The following is a 19,729-nucleotide window of genomic DNA, read 5'->3' as shown; positions in this document are numbered from 1 at the left end:
CAACATTATATGTACTATTGTCATAATAAAGGAAGTCCATTGAACAAAGATTGAAGAGTTAGTTATAATGACATCGTGGTTTAGACAATATGTCTCCCATGTGGTTTTGTAAGTGACATTTTTAACTACCACAAGGAAACATATATGTAATTATAGTCCACATGAACGTGTATGTCGATACCACTATACTTTATCAAGAGTTAAGCCACTAAAGGTACTTCCTTACCTGTCACTCCTACGGAGTATGAGCATATTGCCAAATTTGGTCATGCTGTTGTAAGACCTTGTGTTTCTGTGACTTTACAATGTCAGGTGAAGGTCAGTAGTAGGAATTATTCCATAAAGGAAGTTTGTTGTAAAGAGTCCTTTTTGAAACTAGTTTGGAGTTTGTCCTTTATCTGATATGTATATATTGTCTTCATATAATGATAGTGTATACTTCAAAACATCCCTTGTACTTTCACTACCTGATAAAACTGGCAGATATATAATATATAGTTCTTTAAAATAACATTACATGATTTATTATATGTAAAATAGTTTACATGCTATAAATCTATTTTACATGGCTCCAGTGTAGACTAATGTAATTTAGAATTTATTATAGTCCTTTTAATGGTTTAAAGGTAACATATTTGTATAAAGAAGTGATTTTTAAAAAATAGTTTCAACCCATAATTGTATCATAGAATGTCAATGAATACACAATTATATAAAATACTACTAACATCCGTACGACCACACACAACTGGAGTAGCCCTGACATACCTGTGGTCAACTCAAATATGTTCTGTTTACAGTATATTATAATGTATCATACATGTACTACAATGTAAGGTACATGTATTCTAATGTAATGTACATGTATTATAATGTATTGTACATGTATTGTACATGATGTTTTGTGGTTACTTTGATAAGGATGGATATTTGTATGACTCATTAATCAGTAATGTAATGAGACATTTAATACTAAATGTATATAGAGGAGTACATTACTTCTTAAAGTAATTAATGTATTATAAGGATTTTATATTGTAATACTCTCTACTTTTAGAGGAATCGATGTTTATAAAGAATTAGAGATTATTCTGACATCTTTAACAAAAGAACGTTTCTCTCTCATTTGTCCTTACTAACAACAGACTTTCATATCTTACCTGATTTCCATGGTAACCGATCACCTTTAGCTGATCCCACATTAAAAGGAATGGTAATATAGAATTATTATAATACCAGTATTATTTATTAATTAGTAGTTTTTTTTATTGAATGGTTTGCCTTCTTTGGTTAATTTTTGTCACAAGATTATCATGACTGCAACTAATGACAATATTCATACCTTATTGTTATTGGAGGTCTTTGTCCATGACAATTAATTGACTAGAATATCATTAACACAAATGTGATGAAATCACTTCCTGTCCCATGTAGAGTGTTCTATTTTGAGAAGCACTATAAATAGCACTAACACTCTATTTCAAACTGTGATATTACCAATTTTGGTAATATAAACTTCTTAGCATTGAGCTAGTTCATTGAATATTGTTTATTTAATTGTAGTGATGTAAAAATGATGTAATGGATACCATTAAACACATCAAAATAGTAAAACATTGCCTCAATAGACATAATAGGCAACTTGAGTAGTATGTATGTAAATGTATTGAGTAATCTTAAGTCTAAGTCATCTTTGGAATAATTGATAAGTGTCATTGATATATTGTGTTCTTTCTTACCTCAGATATTTGGCTTGTCCTTAACTCAATCTGTTCATGAATTAGCTGTTTATGTATTTGGCAGCTATTCAAGCTTTAGCGGTATGAAATGGAATGATAAATGGATGATTGAATTGATAAATGGATGTATGAATTGATAAATGGATACATGATGTGGTAAAATGTGTGGTCTTTAGTTAAACTTTAACCTTACAATATAATAGTATTATTCTCTGTACTTTCAACCTTAGGTATGACATCAGATACAAGGTTGATTTCTGACTAGACTATAGTTATAAACTCTTAGTTATGTCTTAGAACACAATGTAAAAAAACACTTGTGTTCATTCAACATAAACTATTACAGCTGTCATATCCTCCAGTATATATAACTCATATTTGTGGTCTGCTCTAGCATGTTAAACTACATAGATGTTACTCCTACTACATGTGCTTACATGATCTATTATGGCTTTTTGATTGATCCTATCTACTACATTGATTTCACTACATAATATATATCTTAATAATTATTTCATACAATGTTTTTTATATGTGTAAAACTTTTGACATCCATGATATATCTGGTCATGTTTTAGGTATGTAAACAATAGACAATGTCCTAAAGGAGATAGTTATTAAGATCATAGTTTACTCTAGTTACTTAAAGTGTATGCTCAATGACTTAGTTATGACATATATGCTCATTTTGTAGTGAAGGCATGAGATTGAAATTTGAAACTAGAGACTTCCTAGATTATTCTAATTGTTGTTCAATGTATTTCTGAAGCTATTGTTATCACATTGTTCATCCTTTCTTTAGTATAATACCAGACACATCATTGAAACTATGATAAACATGGTCACAACTTTAGTCCATGTTTATATGTGGAGGATTAAGTCATAACCATCTCTTTGTACAGACTCATGCTGATATCACTGGTACATCCTTTAAAGGACACACAGTACTATTAATTATTAAGTTTTACACCTTAAATGCTTAACAATGCTTAACACAATGGCTATTATATTTTGTGTTATACATTAAACTATATCTCAGCTAGCTATATAGTATTAGTACTGAATTCATCAGAAAGCTAAGTTTATTAAGGTGCTTCCTACACAATTCTGGGTAGCTGTACTAACTAATTAGTTGGTCTTTGACCTACTAAGTATGTTGAGGTTACTCTTTACAAACACTTCAAAGATAAAGTAAATGATATTTTATGTGGTAGGTATGCCTGTTATATTAACACAAGAGAAAGAAGCGGTCTTACTAGGAGCTGCTATTTTAGCAGCCACTGCAGCTGGAGAGGAGAGTCAGTATTACACTCTTTGTAGTCATAATCATATTAGTGCCTTTGTATTAAACACAATAGCAAATATAATTATGGTATAAACATTTTAAGTAGTGCACATCTACAGTTTAGGGTCCAGGAAATGAAAGTTTATAGATAGGATTTCCTATCTGTATATGATAGTGATAAGATACCCAATCAATACTTTGTGTTGGTTTATATTTAAAGATAATAGATGTAATAGACTTTCTTTGCTCTTAACATATTTAACGTCACTGAAAGTATTCAGTTCCGCCAGTTGCATTCTTAAAGTTTCATTGTATGTATAAGTGATTCTGTGTTTGCAAACAGTTCTGAAACTGATTTTATTAGCGTCATTAGTTTGTGTAATTACTGTACCCATGACATCATCCAAATTGTCACAGTCTCATACCCAGTCCTCAGGTATTGGAGTTTGAGAATGTATTTAATGTTATTGGTATGATAGTGACTTTTGTTGTCTTTGTAAAGATTGAGTCAGTTATGATGAAATGACTCACATTACAAGTTCAAGTATTGTTCAACCCACAGACAATCCAACATTAATAGAGTAAGTTTTATTTTCTTATTTAGCTAATCAATTAAAAATGCTTTAGATTTCATAACAAGAAGTATCGGTATTTCAAGCTCTTTATAAAGATCAATATAAATATCGTAAAATTATGTCTGATAATCTAACTGATATTAAATTTTAATGAACTCAATATTAACATTGTTATTATTAATATGAGTTAACTAAATTATAATTTATGTTTCCGTGGTAACTTCATAGATGGTCTGCCATTGCGTGAGTGGGTAATTGGAACTAATACGTGTCTATTCTGGCTTGCGGATTGCGTATAAATGAGTCATGATGTCAGTAAACGTGTTGTCTGTCCTCCGTCTAGTGGAGTATAAAAAGAGCTCTTTCTAGTCCTTTCCTCAATAATCCGGAAAGTCAGTGTGTGATCTCACTTCTGTGGTCAAAACACTTTATAACTCAAAGGAAGCCTATAGCTTGTAATAGTAACAATGATGGCATTACAAGAACATAGTCTCTACGATGAGCCTCCCCGCCGACACTACGAGAAAGCCGATAACAACAGCATGTATCTGGACTTGAAGACGAATAAAACTCATCTTCTCCACACTCCAGACGTCTCTGTGTTCGCTCTCTCAACTCCAGAAGTCCATAACTTACTTTCTACTGCTGGTAACACGACCTCAGTGACCAGTGTTATTCCGTCTCCAGGTGGATTACTAAGAAACCACCATCCAGTCACTATGGAACAAGAATATTATGCAAAAGGATTCCTAGATCGTCTGGAAGCTCTTCAAGCTGGAGAAATTCACAACAAAAAAGTTATCAGATCAATCATTATCACTAGGTGTTCATTATACCACGTCAAACTATGCCTCTGTCCCAATCCCTCATTGGAGGCAGTTGCTCCGACATACGTCACAGCTACACTTGATCATATCCCCAACTTTGCAACAGCCACTCAAACTAATTCTGAAACAACAGCATCTTACCCAGTATCATCTAGACATGATGCTTATTACACTGAATCTTACACTATGCCATTCAGACATGAAGCTGCTATGATGTCCGGCTATCCAATGCAACTACTGGTGGCGTTGCAATGACGCAACCAATGTACAGCATAATGGACCTCATGTCAGCTCTGATGCTCTTAAGGAGATGACGATTGTTCCTGATATGCAGACACAGGAGCACATGAAAGTTGAGCGCAAGAAAGCACGAAATCGAATTGCTGCATCTAAATGTCGAAATAAACGTTTACAAAGAGAAGCAGATTTAGAAAGCAAAGTGAAAGTATTGAAAGATCATAATAAAGAATTAAATGACGAAGTCAACGGTCTTAGAGAACAAATCATGAATCTCAAAAAAACTCTCCTTCAACACATGAGAACAGGTTGTCAGTTTGATGTTCCTAGTGACATTAGTCTTTCTCCTGAACATCAGACATCATCAAGACACTAGATTTTAATACAACAGCTAGTATCAGGTCCTGTCTTCACTCTATCACTCTCTCTTTATCATAGGGACCGTAATAATATCGCCTTCGAACATTTTCTCAAATTTTTGTTAAATACATGTACAATACTATACTTATTTAACATGTCAATTAAAATATAATGTAATGTTTTACAGTATGTTCCATTTTAAAATGAACAATATAGTTATGGAAAATTCAGAACTTGTGGTTATCTGTGTGTTTGTGGCAAATTGACATTTTTTGAAACCTTATCTACATCCTTGGAGTTGAAAGGACATGACATATATCCTGTCCACAAGATATGAATATCGTCTTGTGGTTTACTAATGAGTGCTTTTGTAGCGAATCAGCACTTCCTAATTGTCTAGTAGTTGTCATGACACCCACAATCTAGGATGACAGTAACAACACTTCAAAAAAGTCCCTTTGTAATGTGTCAGCAGCTTAGTGTATACTGGTAAGGTCAAATTATTAAATTTTAAAGAATTATTATGTTATTGCTTAAAATAATTTTACACAAAGACAATACACTCATTAATATAATAAATAAAAGTTATAAATCAAAATAAAAAATGGCAGCCATTAGTTTTGGGATACACTCTATATAAAGTGGCATTGTTGTCAGTAAAAATGTATTTCAGAGAATTATACAACACTCAGTACGATGGTGGTGGTGATGATGGGGATGGTGATGAGGTGATGATGTATGAGAGGTGGAGGATGACCAATGTGAATGTCATGGTGACCATGGTGGTGACCATGGTGGTGACCATGGTGATGACCATGATGGTGACCATGGTGATGACCATGGTGGTGACCATGGTGATGACCTCCTAAGAGATGGTGGCTCTCCATCTATTAAAAGAAGATTGATCATTACATTAAAAAGACATGTTTGGTCTAATTCCTCACTTTAATTCAGTTTAGAACAACAACAATGTATTATAATAATATATTATATGTTTCGTCTTTGTAACAGCAAATGAACAACTAGTGGTGGGGGCTCGCGATCATATGACAACGACGTCATTGATAGTTAATATTATACGTACGCTCCAAAACGTCACATTTTTGCTGATCGAGAGAATGTGGCGACAGCAGCGCCGAGTGCTTCGTGGAGCTCACCTCTTGTTACTGGAGGGGAGGCTATGCAATGCCTGGCACTGTTCAAGCCTTAAAGACAGACTTTTATGCGCAATCGATGATACAGGAAACGTAAGACAATTATATCAACATTTTAAAAACTATAAACGTGGCATATGGAGTAAAAAATAAATTTTATAGTTTAGATCAATTTAAAAATGTCCGCCATCTTGTCTCTTTCAATTTATAGGTACTGGATATGGGTTTTGTTAGCACAAGTAATATCTGAATTGGAAGTAATACCAGTAACAGCTGAAGAACTCACTGTAAAGAAGTTCAAAAATCTTTAAATCAAGTTTTTAAAAAACTTGTTTTTCTCCATGCACAGGTAACACGTCTAGGTCGTTTTATCAACAATGCTCGACGTAAAACGTCAGATAAAGACTTGGCACGACGTATGAAAAATCTTCTTAAAGAATGGCAATTACTTGTCCAAAAATCTGTAGAGAAAAATGGTATTGTTTCTAATATTGACAGTGATAATTCTACTAGTCATATATCGACTCCGCCTCCTTCAGTTCCAATAACGACTGCTGCTACAATATCTAGTGGAGAGAAAAAACCTAATAACCCATTGTCAAATCGTAAGTTATTACTTAGTAAATTCTCTGCTATCAAGCAGACATCAACGCCACAGGCCACACCCACTACTCTCTCTTTGACTTCATCTTCTGCATCAACTTATTCATCACTTATTGCCCCTCCTAATAATGTTACCAAATTAAGTTTGTCCTCTTTGACCACTCCCACTCCTATTAGTAACGGGACTAAATCAATTGAATCTCTAACAGTTCGTTTTCCTCTCGAACGGTTGCCACGGGAACAAGATGTATCCAGTCTTGTAGTGAGCATATCTCTTGCTTTAATTAGCTTTCCAAGTAGGCGGAGCTTAATTGAACCACCATTTCAACCAGAAGTTAATGTAATGAGTCCTTTAATTGTTCAAATTAAACGATCATTATTAAATACACCTCAAAACATTTCTCCAGTACATTTTCCTCTCCCTTCCAAGCCTATTTCTTCTTCACTCTTGCCTAATACTGTTAATGAAACTGTCAACTACACACGTACACCCCCTGGTGCTCCTAGTGGACGATTAAAATCTGACAATATTCCTGAGTTTTGTACTGCAGGTATTGATGGATGTCTTAGTGTGGATGGTTTGTGGTATCATTGGACTGATGTTATACCTCACAACGAGCCAGTTGTGACAATATTACCATACGTCTATATTGATGGACTGGAGTTATCAGATTTATAGTAGTGGCCTCGTGTGACATTAACGATGTCAAGTTGAAATGGGTTTCAAGAATCTTTAATATTTATTGTCTTTTCAATCTGTCCCACAATGCTTTAATCATTATTGTGTTAATAAGTTATACATTGTATTAAAGTAAAAAAAAACATTTAACTAAAACATTATGATGAAAGAATAATTTTAATATCAATACAAGTGCTTGGCTTATGAATCATTGAACAATTTCTTTACTTCATTAAATACCTTCATTAAATATAATTGAGATTTAATACAACATTAATAAAAACGTTACCTGTTCTGGACCCGGTATGGATGAAATAGTCCTTACAAGACCCTTGGCTTTGTAATAGTCAATAATTCCTACTGTATTTGTCAAATATGTCTGATATCTAGAGACAAAGTGAGGGAACCTCTATTAATAATGCATAGTGATATATATGTGTGGTACACCTTTTCCTAAATGATTCTATATTATCGTCAGTTCTCCCACTGGATGCTCCTCGCTTCAAAGCTCGCTCCATACATGTCTAATTACTACTTAATTAACATTTTAATGAAGGGTTGTGTACCTCCTCGGGGCAATCAAAAAAGAGAACAAATTTAACAATTGACTTGTCACCCATCTCTCTCTCCCAGCCTTCAAGATTATCTTTATTCCGTGGAAAACCATCAATTAAAAACTTGTCTTTCCCACTATTCTCCATTGCCTATTACATCATCACAATTGATACATGAATTACATATTAAAATATTAAGTAAACATTGTGTTACCTTTCTCAACAGAGCAATAGTGATCTCGACAGGCACTATTTTCCCCTCCTTTATATACGATTCTATTAGCTGCCCATCAGGGGACCCACTAGCTCTAGCCTCCCTCAACAAGTCACCAGCAGACAAATGAACGTAACCAAATTCCTACAGAAAAACAGAACAACGTACACACACATTGATAGTAGCATATATACCTTGACAATATTGGCACATTGTGTCCCCTTTCCAGCTCCAGGTCCTCCTAGAACAAAGATAACTATAGGTTTAAAAGTAGCCATTACGTATTTCCTTGCTGACGACCTTGTGATGACTTGAAGAAGCTGATATGTCAGCATTTGGTGATGGGTGTGGCCCACTCGTCATAATTAGTAACTACTGTATATGTACTGCACTGCTATCTAAGCTTCCGTCAAGGATAATAACTAACCACGCCTACTATACTATGCTGACAGTTCTTGGAAGAAAATGGGAGCTTGTTGTATGAAGAGTTCAGATGTTTCTTTTACACATTCAAAGCGACGACGACCTTTGTTAGCTCCTCTGAGATTAACACCAGATGGATTACCTCCTGAAGGTGTTGATGATTCCATTCCGTCAATACCAAATGAAAAACTCCGAGAATTAGTGTCTATTCACTCTACGACGATCCAAGTCCGCCTCAATGTCCGTATTGTGAACGTCCAGAGTCAGACAAAGCCGACATGATGATTTGTAATAGCGAAATATTTCCATATGCAACATTCGAAGCGTTAATGGAACGTGGGTGGTGGCGTACTGGTAACGTTATTTTTATGCCTCAAATTGAGGTCATATGTTGTCCGTCATTTGCTATACGTATGCCTGTAGCTGAATATCAGTTTACTAAAAATCATCGTGCTCTTTTGAATAAATGGAAAAATTTCTTACTCAACGGTGACCCTCGTTGGGAAAATCGATCCGCAAGTAATGACTCACCTGCTCCAAGAACTTCTAATGATACGTCTAATAATGATATATTAAATGTTGAGGCTCTGCCAACGTCAGATCAAGCCACAATACTCCCTGAAATTTCTAAACCTAAAAAATCAGTTCGTTCTGGTTTGGGACCTGACCCCTCTAAACCTCTCTGTAAAAAAGCAAAGCAACGTAGGGCAGAACGAGCCTTAGTTAAACACTCACAACGAAAAGATTCAACTGATAAGCAAACTACATCTTTGAAGTCAAAAAAGACTTTACTTGAAGTTTTACGAGAACATGATTTAGAACTAGAAACGTCCACGCCCAAACACAAATTAGAAATTAAATTAATAGCTCGAGATGACCCAGAAATGAAGTCATCTCTCAAAGAATTCTTTGATCTATACAATCGTTTTCAAGATACTGTCCACCCAGGTAAATCTAAATTTAATACTGCTGCCGACCTTCACTGGGCCTTTATTAACTCCCCTCTCCAACCCTCACAAGGTGACCGTCCTCTAGGTACTTACCACATGAGATACTACATTGATGGAGAATTGACAATGTTGAGTGTCATTGACATTCTTCCACGCTATTTAGTATCAATATATTTTTTATATATAATCCTCAAATCCGGTTCTTACAACCTGGTATATATACCTGTTTAAGAGAAATTGCATTGATACAAGAATTACAACAGAAGCATCCCGAGTTGATCTACTACAATTTAGGATTTTTCAATAATTTTAGTCCAAAAATTAGTTACAAAAAACAGTTTAAACCCACTGAAATACTATGCCCTGTTACCAACACCTATGTCCCACTTGAACGAGTCGTTCCATTGCTTAAAGAGACTCGATTTTGTCGATTTGCTGATGAGGATGTTCCTGATCGTCTCAAAGAATCTGATTTTGATGTCGATCATCTTGTTGTCTTGGATGTCACAGCAATGAAAGGAAGATATTATAAAGATCTTCCTCAAGTTTTGAGACCTAGTTATAAAACTGTTCTGCAACATTACATGAGAGGAGCAGTGATGATGTGATGAGTAAGATGCTTATATCAAGATAGACTTGTGCAATATGAGTAATAATTTACAGGAGTTTTTTAATAATTCAGTCTTATTCAATTAATGGTTTAAATTATTACCTTATTTTAACACTAATTTGTTTATTTTTGTGTTGAATCATAATAACATTTTACAGCAACGAAAATGATTTTAAAATAACAATATTATATTAATAACCACACCCACTTGTTCTCTTTAAAGATGGCTAAAGTGCAGGTCCTAAACGTTAACGTTCTTGATAACCCGACCTTGTTTAGTAATTCCTTTCAGTTTGAGGTGACCTTTGAATGTACAGAAAACTTAGAAACAGGTAGACTGTCCTATAGAGTACAATAAATGTCATCATGATGATCTCTATAGATCTTGAATGGAAAATCATTTATGTTGGATCTGCTTCAAGTGAATCATATGATCAAGTGTTGGATAATGTACTTGTTGGACCTATTCCTGTGGGACGGCATAAATTTTATTTCAAGTAAGATTTATGTTCCTAAACCACCTCAATTTTGAAAGAGAAAATAAATGTTCTTTGCAGTAAATTTATTTCTCAATGCAAGTAACAAACAGTTTGTTAGTTTCTAGTTTTACTTAGGCAAACAGTCCAGACTGTAGTAAAATACCAGCTCATGAAGTGGTGGGTGTAACCGTAGTACTCTTAACATGTTCATACAAGTCTCAAGAATTTGTGAGAATAGGATACTATGTCAATAATGAATATACTGATCCAGAACTCATTGATAACCCACCAGGACAACCTCAATTTGACAAGGTGGGTATAGCATTTTCTAATTAAATGTACAATAAAATTTTTTTCTTTCATTTCGGAATAGTTACAAAGAAACATATTAGCAAGCAGTCCCAGAGTAACACGATTTAAAAATCACTTGGGATTAACTCTGCTCATAATCTCTCCTCTAATTCTGATATATAACACTCTTATTATATTGCTCCATTATGTCATAATTATGTCATTGCTATCTTAAAAGATCCTTATATTGGGTGTGGTCCCATTCTTCTTCAAGATAATCATCTTCGGAGAAATATTTTGGTTGTTGAGCTTGTCTTTTCTCTTTCTCACTCACGAGCCTAAACAATGTATAATAACAATTATTAAATACAACAATGGAACATTAACTTCTCTTTGTTCTGGAGTAAGTGTGTTAGGATCTAATGGTAAAGTGATTATCTCATAAGGATAATGGTGATATATCTGGTAGGTGGAGCCATCTTGATTGACAATCAGACAAGGATACAGACGAGGGTACAACCTCTTTGTGTTAGGGATTGGAAGGGTTTACCATCAGGACCTATACCTAGTCTATAAGATATCAATGACATCATAATAATATTTTAGAAATTACTTTTCTAATCGCTTTGTTCTAGCTGTTGTTGACCGATGGACTACTTGGATTATGATTGGTGTCTGTCATGTGATAATCATGTGACATCTATGGTACAATCATGTGACTTACTTTTTCAAGCAATGTTTTTTGATATCTGTAAACAAGGTAGTCATAATTTATGGAATGCATTGAATACCTGAAAAAATGTGCAACTCTTGTCAAAGAGGCCATCTTGATTTGACCGCGCCCACACTGTTAAGCGTATCCTGTTGTAAAAATGGCTGACAGACATAGTTTATTTTTATCATTTTCTCTTTTTTTTGCTCTTTATGGAGGGATCCTAGCTACCAACGACTGTAGTGCAGATACTCCAGAGCGTACGTACAAACTCTCTTAACTTAATAATATTATATTTATATGATGTAGCTGGTAAATTCGTGATATGTGCTCATCAGATTAAGACAGTTGTTGTTGGAGACAATACTTCACTTTATTTATATACTGAGTAAAGGATTACTTAAAAACAATAACAATCTATTGACTCAATTTTTAGATTTGTCACAATACAATGTATCAAGTATAGTTTGAATGTAAGCATCAAACATGGGGGTGTGGTTGAACCTTTTCAGGATATAGTGAGTTACTAAATGCCTGTTCATTTACTGTTGCCATTTGTCCATTTGTTGCTGCTGTCTGTCTATTGTTGAAAAATGTATCCATTTTAAACCCATCTGTCCCATTTTTAGATCACACTAGATGTACCTGGCAATGCCACGTTAATTTTACATGCAATAGGAGCAGGACGAACTGAGGTCTCCTTTAATTATTCTAATAATGAGGATTATATTAACAAGTCTATTGAAAAGTGTGGTTATTAATATAGTAACCATTATTATTATCTTCATACCAGACTAGATCATTTAGTGAGAGAAGCATCTGTTGTGCACTGGAAACCATTAAATATCATTATTGCAATTATAGGATGGCTATATTTTGCTGCTTGGAGTATTTCATTTTATCCTCAGGTGACTGTCATGTGACTTGTAATATTATAATTTTACTTTCTAGATTTTTCTTAATTTTTATCGAAGGAGTGTTGTTGGTCTTAATTTTGATTTTTTGGCTTATAATATTACTGGGTTTTTAGCGTATAGTGCATTTAATATTGGTCTTTATTGGATACCTGTCATTGAGGTTAGCACCTATTATTACTTCTATTATTAGATTATGATATCATTATGATGTCATACCTGTCTATTATAGAATGAATATTTTGATCGTAATCCTGGAGGTGTGAACCCAGTTCAATTGAACGATGTCATTTTTGCTGTTCATGCAGCAGCTGCTACCCTCTTCACTATATTTCAATGTATCATATTTGAGGTAATACATGTATCTATCCATAATCCTTCTTCTTTGCACATTAATACGTCCATTTACTTGATATTCATCCATTTAGCGAAATAAACAGAGGATTTCTATAGTAGGCGGATTATTTTAACCATTTTGTGGTCTTTTATGATAATCTCATTATTTGTGTCAGTGGGACACAAATTAGAATGGCTAGACTTTCTTTACTTTGTTTCATATGTCAAACTTGCTGTAACATTGATCAAATATGTACCACAGGTACATGTAATGTTAATAACTAGTAATAAACTGTCATTATTTGTGTAGGCGTACATGAACTTTCGGCGTAAAAGTACTGTTGGGTGGAGCATAGGCAATGTGGTTATTGGATTTTACTGGTGGAACATTGAGTATATTACAAATGTTTCTTATTTCTTATAACTATGGTAACTATCTGTCTATTTTATTGATCTATCTATCCATTAATATCTTCTATGTGTCTATTCTCATGCTTCTGTTTATCCATTCAGATGATTGGAAGTCTATTTTTGGAGATCCTACTAAATTTGGTCTAGGTGCCTTTTCCATATGTTTTGATCTCCTTTTTATGACACAGCATTATATCCTTTATCGTCATCCACCAGCTTCAAAAGAAGGATACACTAAAATTGATTCCAAAACAGAATTCCATGGACCCAGAGACTAGACCACTATTAGGAGATGAGTCAGATGATTTTAATCCATCTTTCTTTACAAAAGTCAAGGTTCAATTGGATTACTCCTAGTTAAGTTAAAGTTGAGATCCTCAGTAGCTGATGTTGCACAATATTCTCCTTAACTTTTTATGCTAAATAAATATATTAATTTTATTAATGAGCAATTACACTTTCACTGGAAATATAGTCCTTTGATAAACAATAAAATAATTCTTAAATTCACTAGTAAGATCATCACAATTTGTCACAGTGTCTCCATATAGTTAATTTCAGTAGTAGTGTCATGATACTTATTATATTGAAGATCACAAAAACATCCATAAATGTTAGATGACATTTAGAATGTATTCCTTTTGAACCATTATAAGTGATAGCATATCATGTGATCTAATATAAACATCTAATTATAACTGTGTGTGGCTTAAAAGAATTCAACTTACTGTTTACAAGATTGTTTCTTTCTAAAATGTAATTTTTATTATTGTTTTAGTTTGCTTAAACTGGACTAGTACAGATTTAATTTTTGTTAGCCTTTTTAGCGCACCGAGATTCATAGTTGTCGTTAATGATATTCATAAGCGACATGGTCAGCGCCCCACAAGAGCATGAAGACAAAATCTTACGTACATATATAAAGAAACTGAACCAGTCATGAGTGCCAGTGTGTTGTGGGCCAGCGTTCTGCAATGCATCAGACCTCTGAGATGGTTACCAGCATACTCTACGGAGTATCCGAAAGGCCGACTAGGATAGGGCTGGTAGTCTCCCTTTAACGAGATGAGGCTGGTGTATTTGTGGTTCCCGGTTCCTGAATGCGACATTCCCTAAGAGCTGGAATCCCGTACGGCTGGTTTTAAGTTAGGGCGACGCTCCAGCCAGGATTACCTCGCGAAGACGAGGGTTACCAAGCCAGGTGGCGGTCCCAGCTAGCAATAGCAGGGAATCCTGGAGCCTAAGTGGAAGCCTGAGTGGGTGAGCGAGTAGGAATCGTTTGGGCAACACACAAGGGTTTTTTTGTTTTTGTTTTTGTTTTTAATTTTATAAATCTTACTTTTAAAATTGCTGGGAAGGATTGTCAGTAAAACTGGTCAGTCTGATATTGAGAATAAGACACGATTTTAAAAATACAATGGAAGCTTGATGTGCTCTAAGTCTTGGTTCTACTGACAATGACTTCCATTATTTCCAAACCCAGTACAGCTCGTTTGAAGTAAGGATTAATGTTCAAGCTAGAATTCACTTGCAAGACTTACCATGCCTAATGGCAGTGCTAGCTAGCAGGGAATCCTGGTGAGTCAGTATGATTGTATAGGCAACAAAACAGGTTTTTTTTTTTTTTTTTTTTTTAAAACATAATTCTATTTTAATTATAATATATGTATTAATTTTATTTTAAGAGTATTAAGGAATACTTAGTAAAAAGTTTAGGAAGTGAGTCAGTAGGATCATATGAGCAACACAACTACACTTCTTTTTAAAAGGTAATAAAATGTTCAGCTAACAATTCTAGGACCAATAAATATTTACAAAATGTCATATGCGGAATATATATCAACAATTCTAAATATTTTCTTTGCAATAACTTTTAAGTAATAATTATAATCTTTAAACTATTTAACTGTCTTCTTGTTGCTGTTGCTGTTTGATTCCTAGTTCTATTAAAAGTGTATCCTCTAACTTAAGATAATCATCATATTCCTACAGAAATAATAAAAATAGACTCATGCTAATATTTTCAGACCCAAACTCACTAATTTAGCTTTCTCTTCCCAACCATTATCTTTGTTCTGTTGAGATGTTTCCTATAATTACCACATAATAATTATTATTTCATTAACTAATATAACCTCTATATCAGATATTCCTTTAGCTTCATCCAGTAATTTCTTCTCTTCACTACGTATACGATTTCTTTCAGCAACAAATTCTAAACGCTTGACTTCTCTCTCAAAGAATGACTCCATAATAGACAACTATGGAGAGAGAGAAAGAGAGAGAGAGTAACCCCTAAATTAAACACAATATCTCTACCTCATTACTGGAGGAATGACTTAGACTCCATGGCACTTCTAATATATGTAATGTACCACCACTGTCACCCACTGCTAACATTGATGGACGACCTACAACAAGTAAGAGACAATAAACAGAGTTAATACAGCTTACTAGAGAGACACACATGGGATAATAAAAGTTATCGAGAGAGAGGAAATATTTTGGGCCAATGATGGTACATGAGATCTGGAGAATGTAGGAATACGTTTAATAATAAATGTATTTATTCATTACCTATCCATGAGATCCCAGACATCAATATTCCCATTTTGTTTGCATATAAAGAATACCCCTACAATAATGATGTTATAATTATATTAAATGATTCTAATTAAAGGACCTGGTCGAGTAAGTGACCATGCCCCTCCTGTCAACATCACAGTAGAGTTTCCAGATTTGAGAAGAGCATCACTCTATAGATCACATAAGATACAGTGACAGTCACATGACACCACTTACTGTTATCCCTTCTTTCCAGATACTGAAAAACTCCACCACCAACAGTGAGTATGATATCACTAAAGAAAGGTGACCTGTCAACAGCTGATATGCTACCAGAATGAGCAAAGAAGAAATGGCTAGGAAGCGGTGCTATATAAAAAGATAGTCACATCACATCACATGACAAGTGTACTTACGAGCTGGTTTGCCACTTTCTGGATCTTTTCCTGGTAGCCAATTAAGGTAGACAAACTCACCTTCCTATGATATGCATGTTACCATGGTAACACTGTTTACTGTAGCAACAAACCTCTGATCCTGTACACAATAATGGTGATGCATCTTCAGCTAATGTCCCATCACTGTGTTGTATCTCATAAGGCTTGAGTGTTATGTCAGGGCAACACTCCCGTCTCCTGTTCCAAGTTCATCAACTGTTTCTTTGATAGGTTTTGTTTTTTGTAACATTTTTTCTTTAATACTGAAACAAGTCAGAGAGTACTGACCAGGATGAGACGAACGAGACAAGGGTACTTTGGAGAATAAACTATAATTCTTTACTTGTCATAGTTACCTTATAAAATGGTTTCCATGTTAAATGGAGATAACTATAAGGATCATTGTTCATTTGACTTTTATTAAGTTGAGTATGTTTCTTTTGAGGTGGTGGTCGAAGGTCCCAGAACATTATTGATCTAATTATTATTACAATAACAGGGCATAGTGTACTATTGTATATACTTACCCATCTAATGAACTAGATAGAAGCTGACAAGTAAAGTTTTTTTTGTTATAAATGAAATTAAATGTTTTCAAACAAATCTGTAAACAATATAACTATTCATCCATTTGACTCTCATTTATCCATCCATCAATACGTCCATCTATCAATATATTCATCCATTACCTCTAAATGTTCCGGTACCCACATTATATCAGTCACAGTTCTAGTATGACCTCCATCAATAGACGATAACACAGAGTAGCTCACAATAGGGGCGTGGTCTAACTTTGGATCAGTATCAAATATAGCCTATAATATAGGACAAGGTAGAAGTACATATGTTAATGTACTAATGTACATGTATTTTAACATGTACTATTTACCATTGTGGCTGGTATAGCCTTTTGATCTTGTGTATTAATACTTTATTAATCTGTAATCTCTCTTGATGTTCTGTAATGTCCCATATCACAATCTAATCATGTGACATCACATGTTGATCACATGACATATTATAACATACTTGTCCACTGATACACCCACCAGCAATAAGATTAGGATTAGATGGATTGAATTTGAAACATAGAATATCTTCAGGTGCTTCTAAAAATAACTACAAAATTTAAAGAAAATATTGCCAACAGTCAGGAAGTAATTAATCGAGTGAGTAGAGGTAATTACTTGTGGGTGGATAGGATCGGTAAAACTCCATATAAGTATTAATGAATTGGAATGCATCAATTTAAATGACAATTCAATTCGTTCATTATGAGAATATGGCTGACCACAGGACACAGCAACAATACCTTATAAGGAAGAAGAGTTAGTTACAGAGTATGACAAGTATTACCTTTAATTGTTGGATGCCAATCAATACAAGTCACTATTTTATCTTTACTGAATTTGAGGTCAGTAAATGATTGATACTCCTATAATTATGATAGATAATGAGTATATTATATCTACCCTCTTTACTTTGAGGTTTGTATCTGATTATATAGCAACTATTCCATCATCATTAGCTAATTGAAGATAATCATCAGGAAAAATATTCATGATTTCATTTGTTGAAGACAAAGTTCAACTCTAAAAAATAATTGAGTAATTTTTCTCCTTTTCTCTCTCTCTCTCTCTCCTACATACCTTGGAGTAACCTTATTCATAAATTCAATTATATCTTCACTTTGCCAAATGGAATCTGCTTCTTCTTCAGAGAAAAACTCTTGGCTCATACTGAGTAGAAGCATTGACAGGATGACACCTACAAGTTAGAACTTTTAACATCATCAGTTTCACTAACTATTCCATACCATTCAGTCTGTGTCACTATATCTATTGTGTCAGGAATAGCCTACATACAAACCATTGAACATAAATGTATTATTACTGAGAATGTGTATCAATGATGATATAGTTTAGTATTTTTACTTGTACTCCTGTTTCTAGCTCCATTCTTTTAATTCTATCACATCTTCTGACAAAGGTATGAAGTTATATCTACATAATTGTCTCGATTGTTGAAGAGTTGTAATCTGAAAAGTTATATTGTCTGCCAAAAAAACGCCTTTTTTTAGCTACAGTGAATTGTAAACTAAGAGAACAATTCATTAGTCATAAATTAAAGGGACTTACTAGTGGTCGAGTTAATGTAAGCATGCTTTCAAGGATTCTTTATCACTACCAAGAGATACCCATTCTTTGGGTAAAGGTGTCGTAGGAATAGGCTCATGGTCTTCCTCTTCCAGACTTTCTTCTTCCTCTGCAATATCTTTGGGTGGCTATGATACATTATATAATATAATAACAAATTCTATGAATTATTTACATTTAAAATGAGTTCCTTTGCTTCTTCTGTAAACACAGAGATAAAAGTTTTGTTCGTACTTAAACTCATAATCGTAGACAAGTAACAACTCATCACTGGGATAGTTCTATATGAGTTTGGAAATATTAAAACACATGATAATCTTACTGTAATAGTTTGTTTGAGCGGTTGAAAATCACTGACTGCTGCTCTGGTCTGGATATCTTCCAGGAGTTGATCTTTCTTCAAGAATTTATAAGGATCTTGATCAGTAACATCACTATCAGCTATAACATTGAAAATCTGTTGAGTAGCTGTAGAAAGAAATACTGGAATAATCCCTTCAGGGATTGCTGGTTTATCTTCAGATGGATCTTTCTCTGATGCTTCTGGCATGATCCTGCTAGAGGCACATTTGTAGCTCGCCGTTGACATAGTAACAGGGCGTGGCTCAACGTACAAAAGAGGCGTGTCCGAGAACTTTTATTATAAAATCAATCAAAATTTATCACACAAAAATTTGGAATGGATCCAAACAATTTAGAGTTTAGCTTTCGGAGGTTTTGGCATAATACTTTGTAATTTCATAGCCATACTAGTGTTACCAGATATTTGAGCTTACCAGCAAAGAAGGCCTACAATAATAATAATAATAATAATAATAATAATAATAATACGACACATGTTATAACAAATTTATAAATAACCTTTTGTCCATTCAGTTTTCCTGTAGCCATGTCCATAAAATCATCTTTCATTGAAATATTACAATCTCCTTTAAGACCTAAAAGAGAGAGAGAGAGAGAGAGAGTAATATCAGATCATAGGTGCTGGAAGCAGGGGGGCCATGGGGGCACTGGCCCCATCAGGTTTTTAATAGTGGGGCACAGTGGGGCATTCTATAAATTTACTTGCCTAATGATTATTATTAGGACAATATGTGTTAAACAGTGCATTGCATATGAGATATACAATGCACTGTTTAACCACAATGAAACACATTCTCGAACTAATTAATAAGAAATACAGTGGTGAAAGGTCACTGTTGTAAAAAAATGTCTAAA

At 34.1% G+C, this 19,729-nt stretch overlaps 1 protein-coding gene across 1 annotated transcript; it reads right to left on the bottom strand.

The window, feature by feature from the left end:
- Positions 1-7,660: 7,660 nt before the first annotated feature.
- LOC121392214 (UMP-CMP kinase-like) lies at positions 7,661-8,505 on the bottom strand. Its single transcript, XM_041523543.1, has 6 exons — positions 8,422-8,505; positions 8,228-8,371; positions 8,026-8,163; positions 7,907-7,983; positions 7,749-7,845; positions 7,661-7,699 (listed from the first exon to the last, which is right to left on the bottom strand). The coding sequence occupies exons 1-6, from the start codon at positions 8,503-8,505 to the stop codon at positions 7,661-7,663; spliced, it is 579 nt and encodes a 192-aa protein (XP_041379477.1).
- Between the last annotated feature and the right edge of the window lie 11,224 nt (positions 8,506-19,729).

This window comes from Gigantopelta aegis, unplaced genomic scaffold (genome assembly GCF_016097555.1).
Source record: "Gigantopelta aegis isolate Gae_Host unplaced genomic scaffold, Gae_host_genome ctg3527_pilon_pilon:::debris, whole genome shotgun sequence".
In the NCBI taxonomy this organism is placed as follows: domain Eukaryota; kingdom Metazoa; phylum Mollusca; class Gastropoda; order Neomphalida; family Peltospiridae; genus Gigantopelta; species Gigantopelta aegis.
This window is presented reverse-complemented; position numbering and strand designations above follow the sequence as displayed.

Bases quoted from the DNA above. Each gene is read 5' to 3' on its own strand.
- LOC121392214 (XM_041523543.1), bottom strand. From the start codon at position 8,505: ATGGCTACTTTTAAACCTATAGTTATCTTTGTTCTAGGAGGACCTGGA. The intron at 8,164-8,227 runs GTAACACAATGT...ATGATGTAATAG, and splicing joins CTATTGCTCTGTTGAGAAAG to GCAATGGAGAATAGTGGGAA. The intron at 7,700-7,748 runs GTAACGTTTTTA...TATTTAATGAAG, and splicing joins CCATACCGGGTCCAGAACAG to GTATTTAATGAAGTAAAGAA.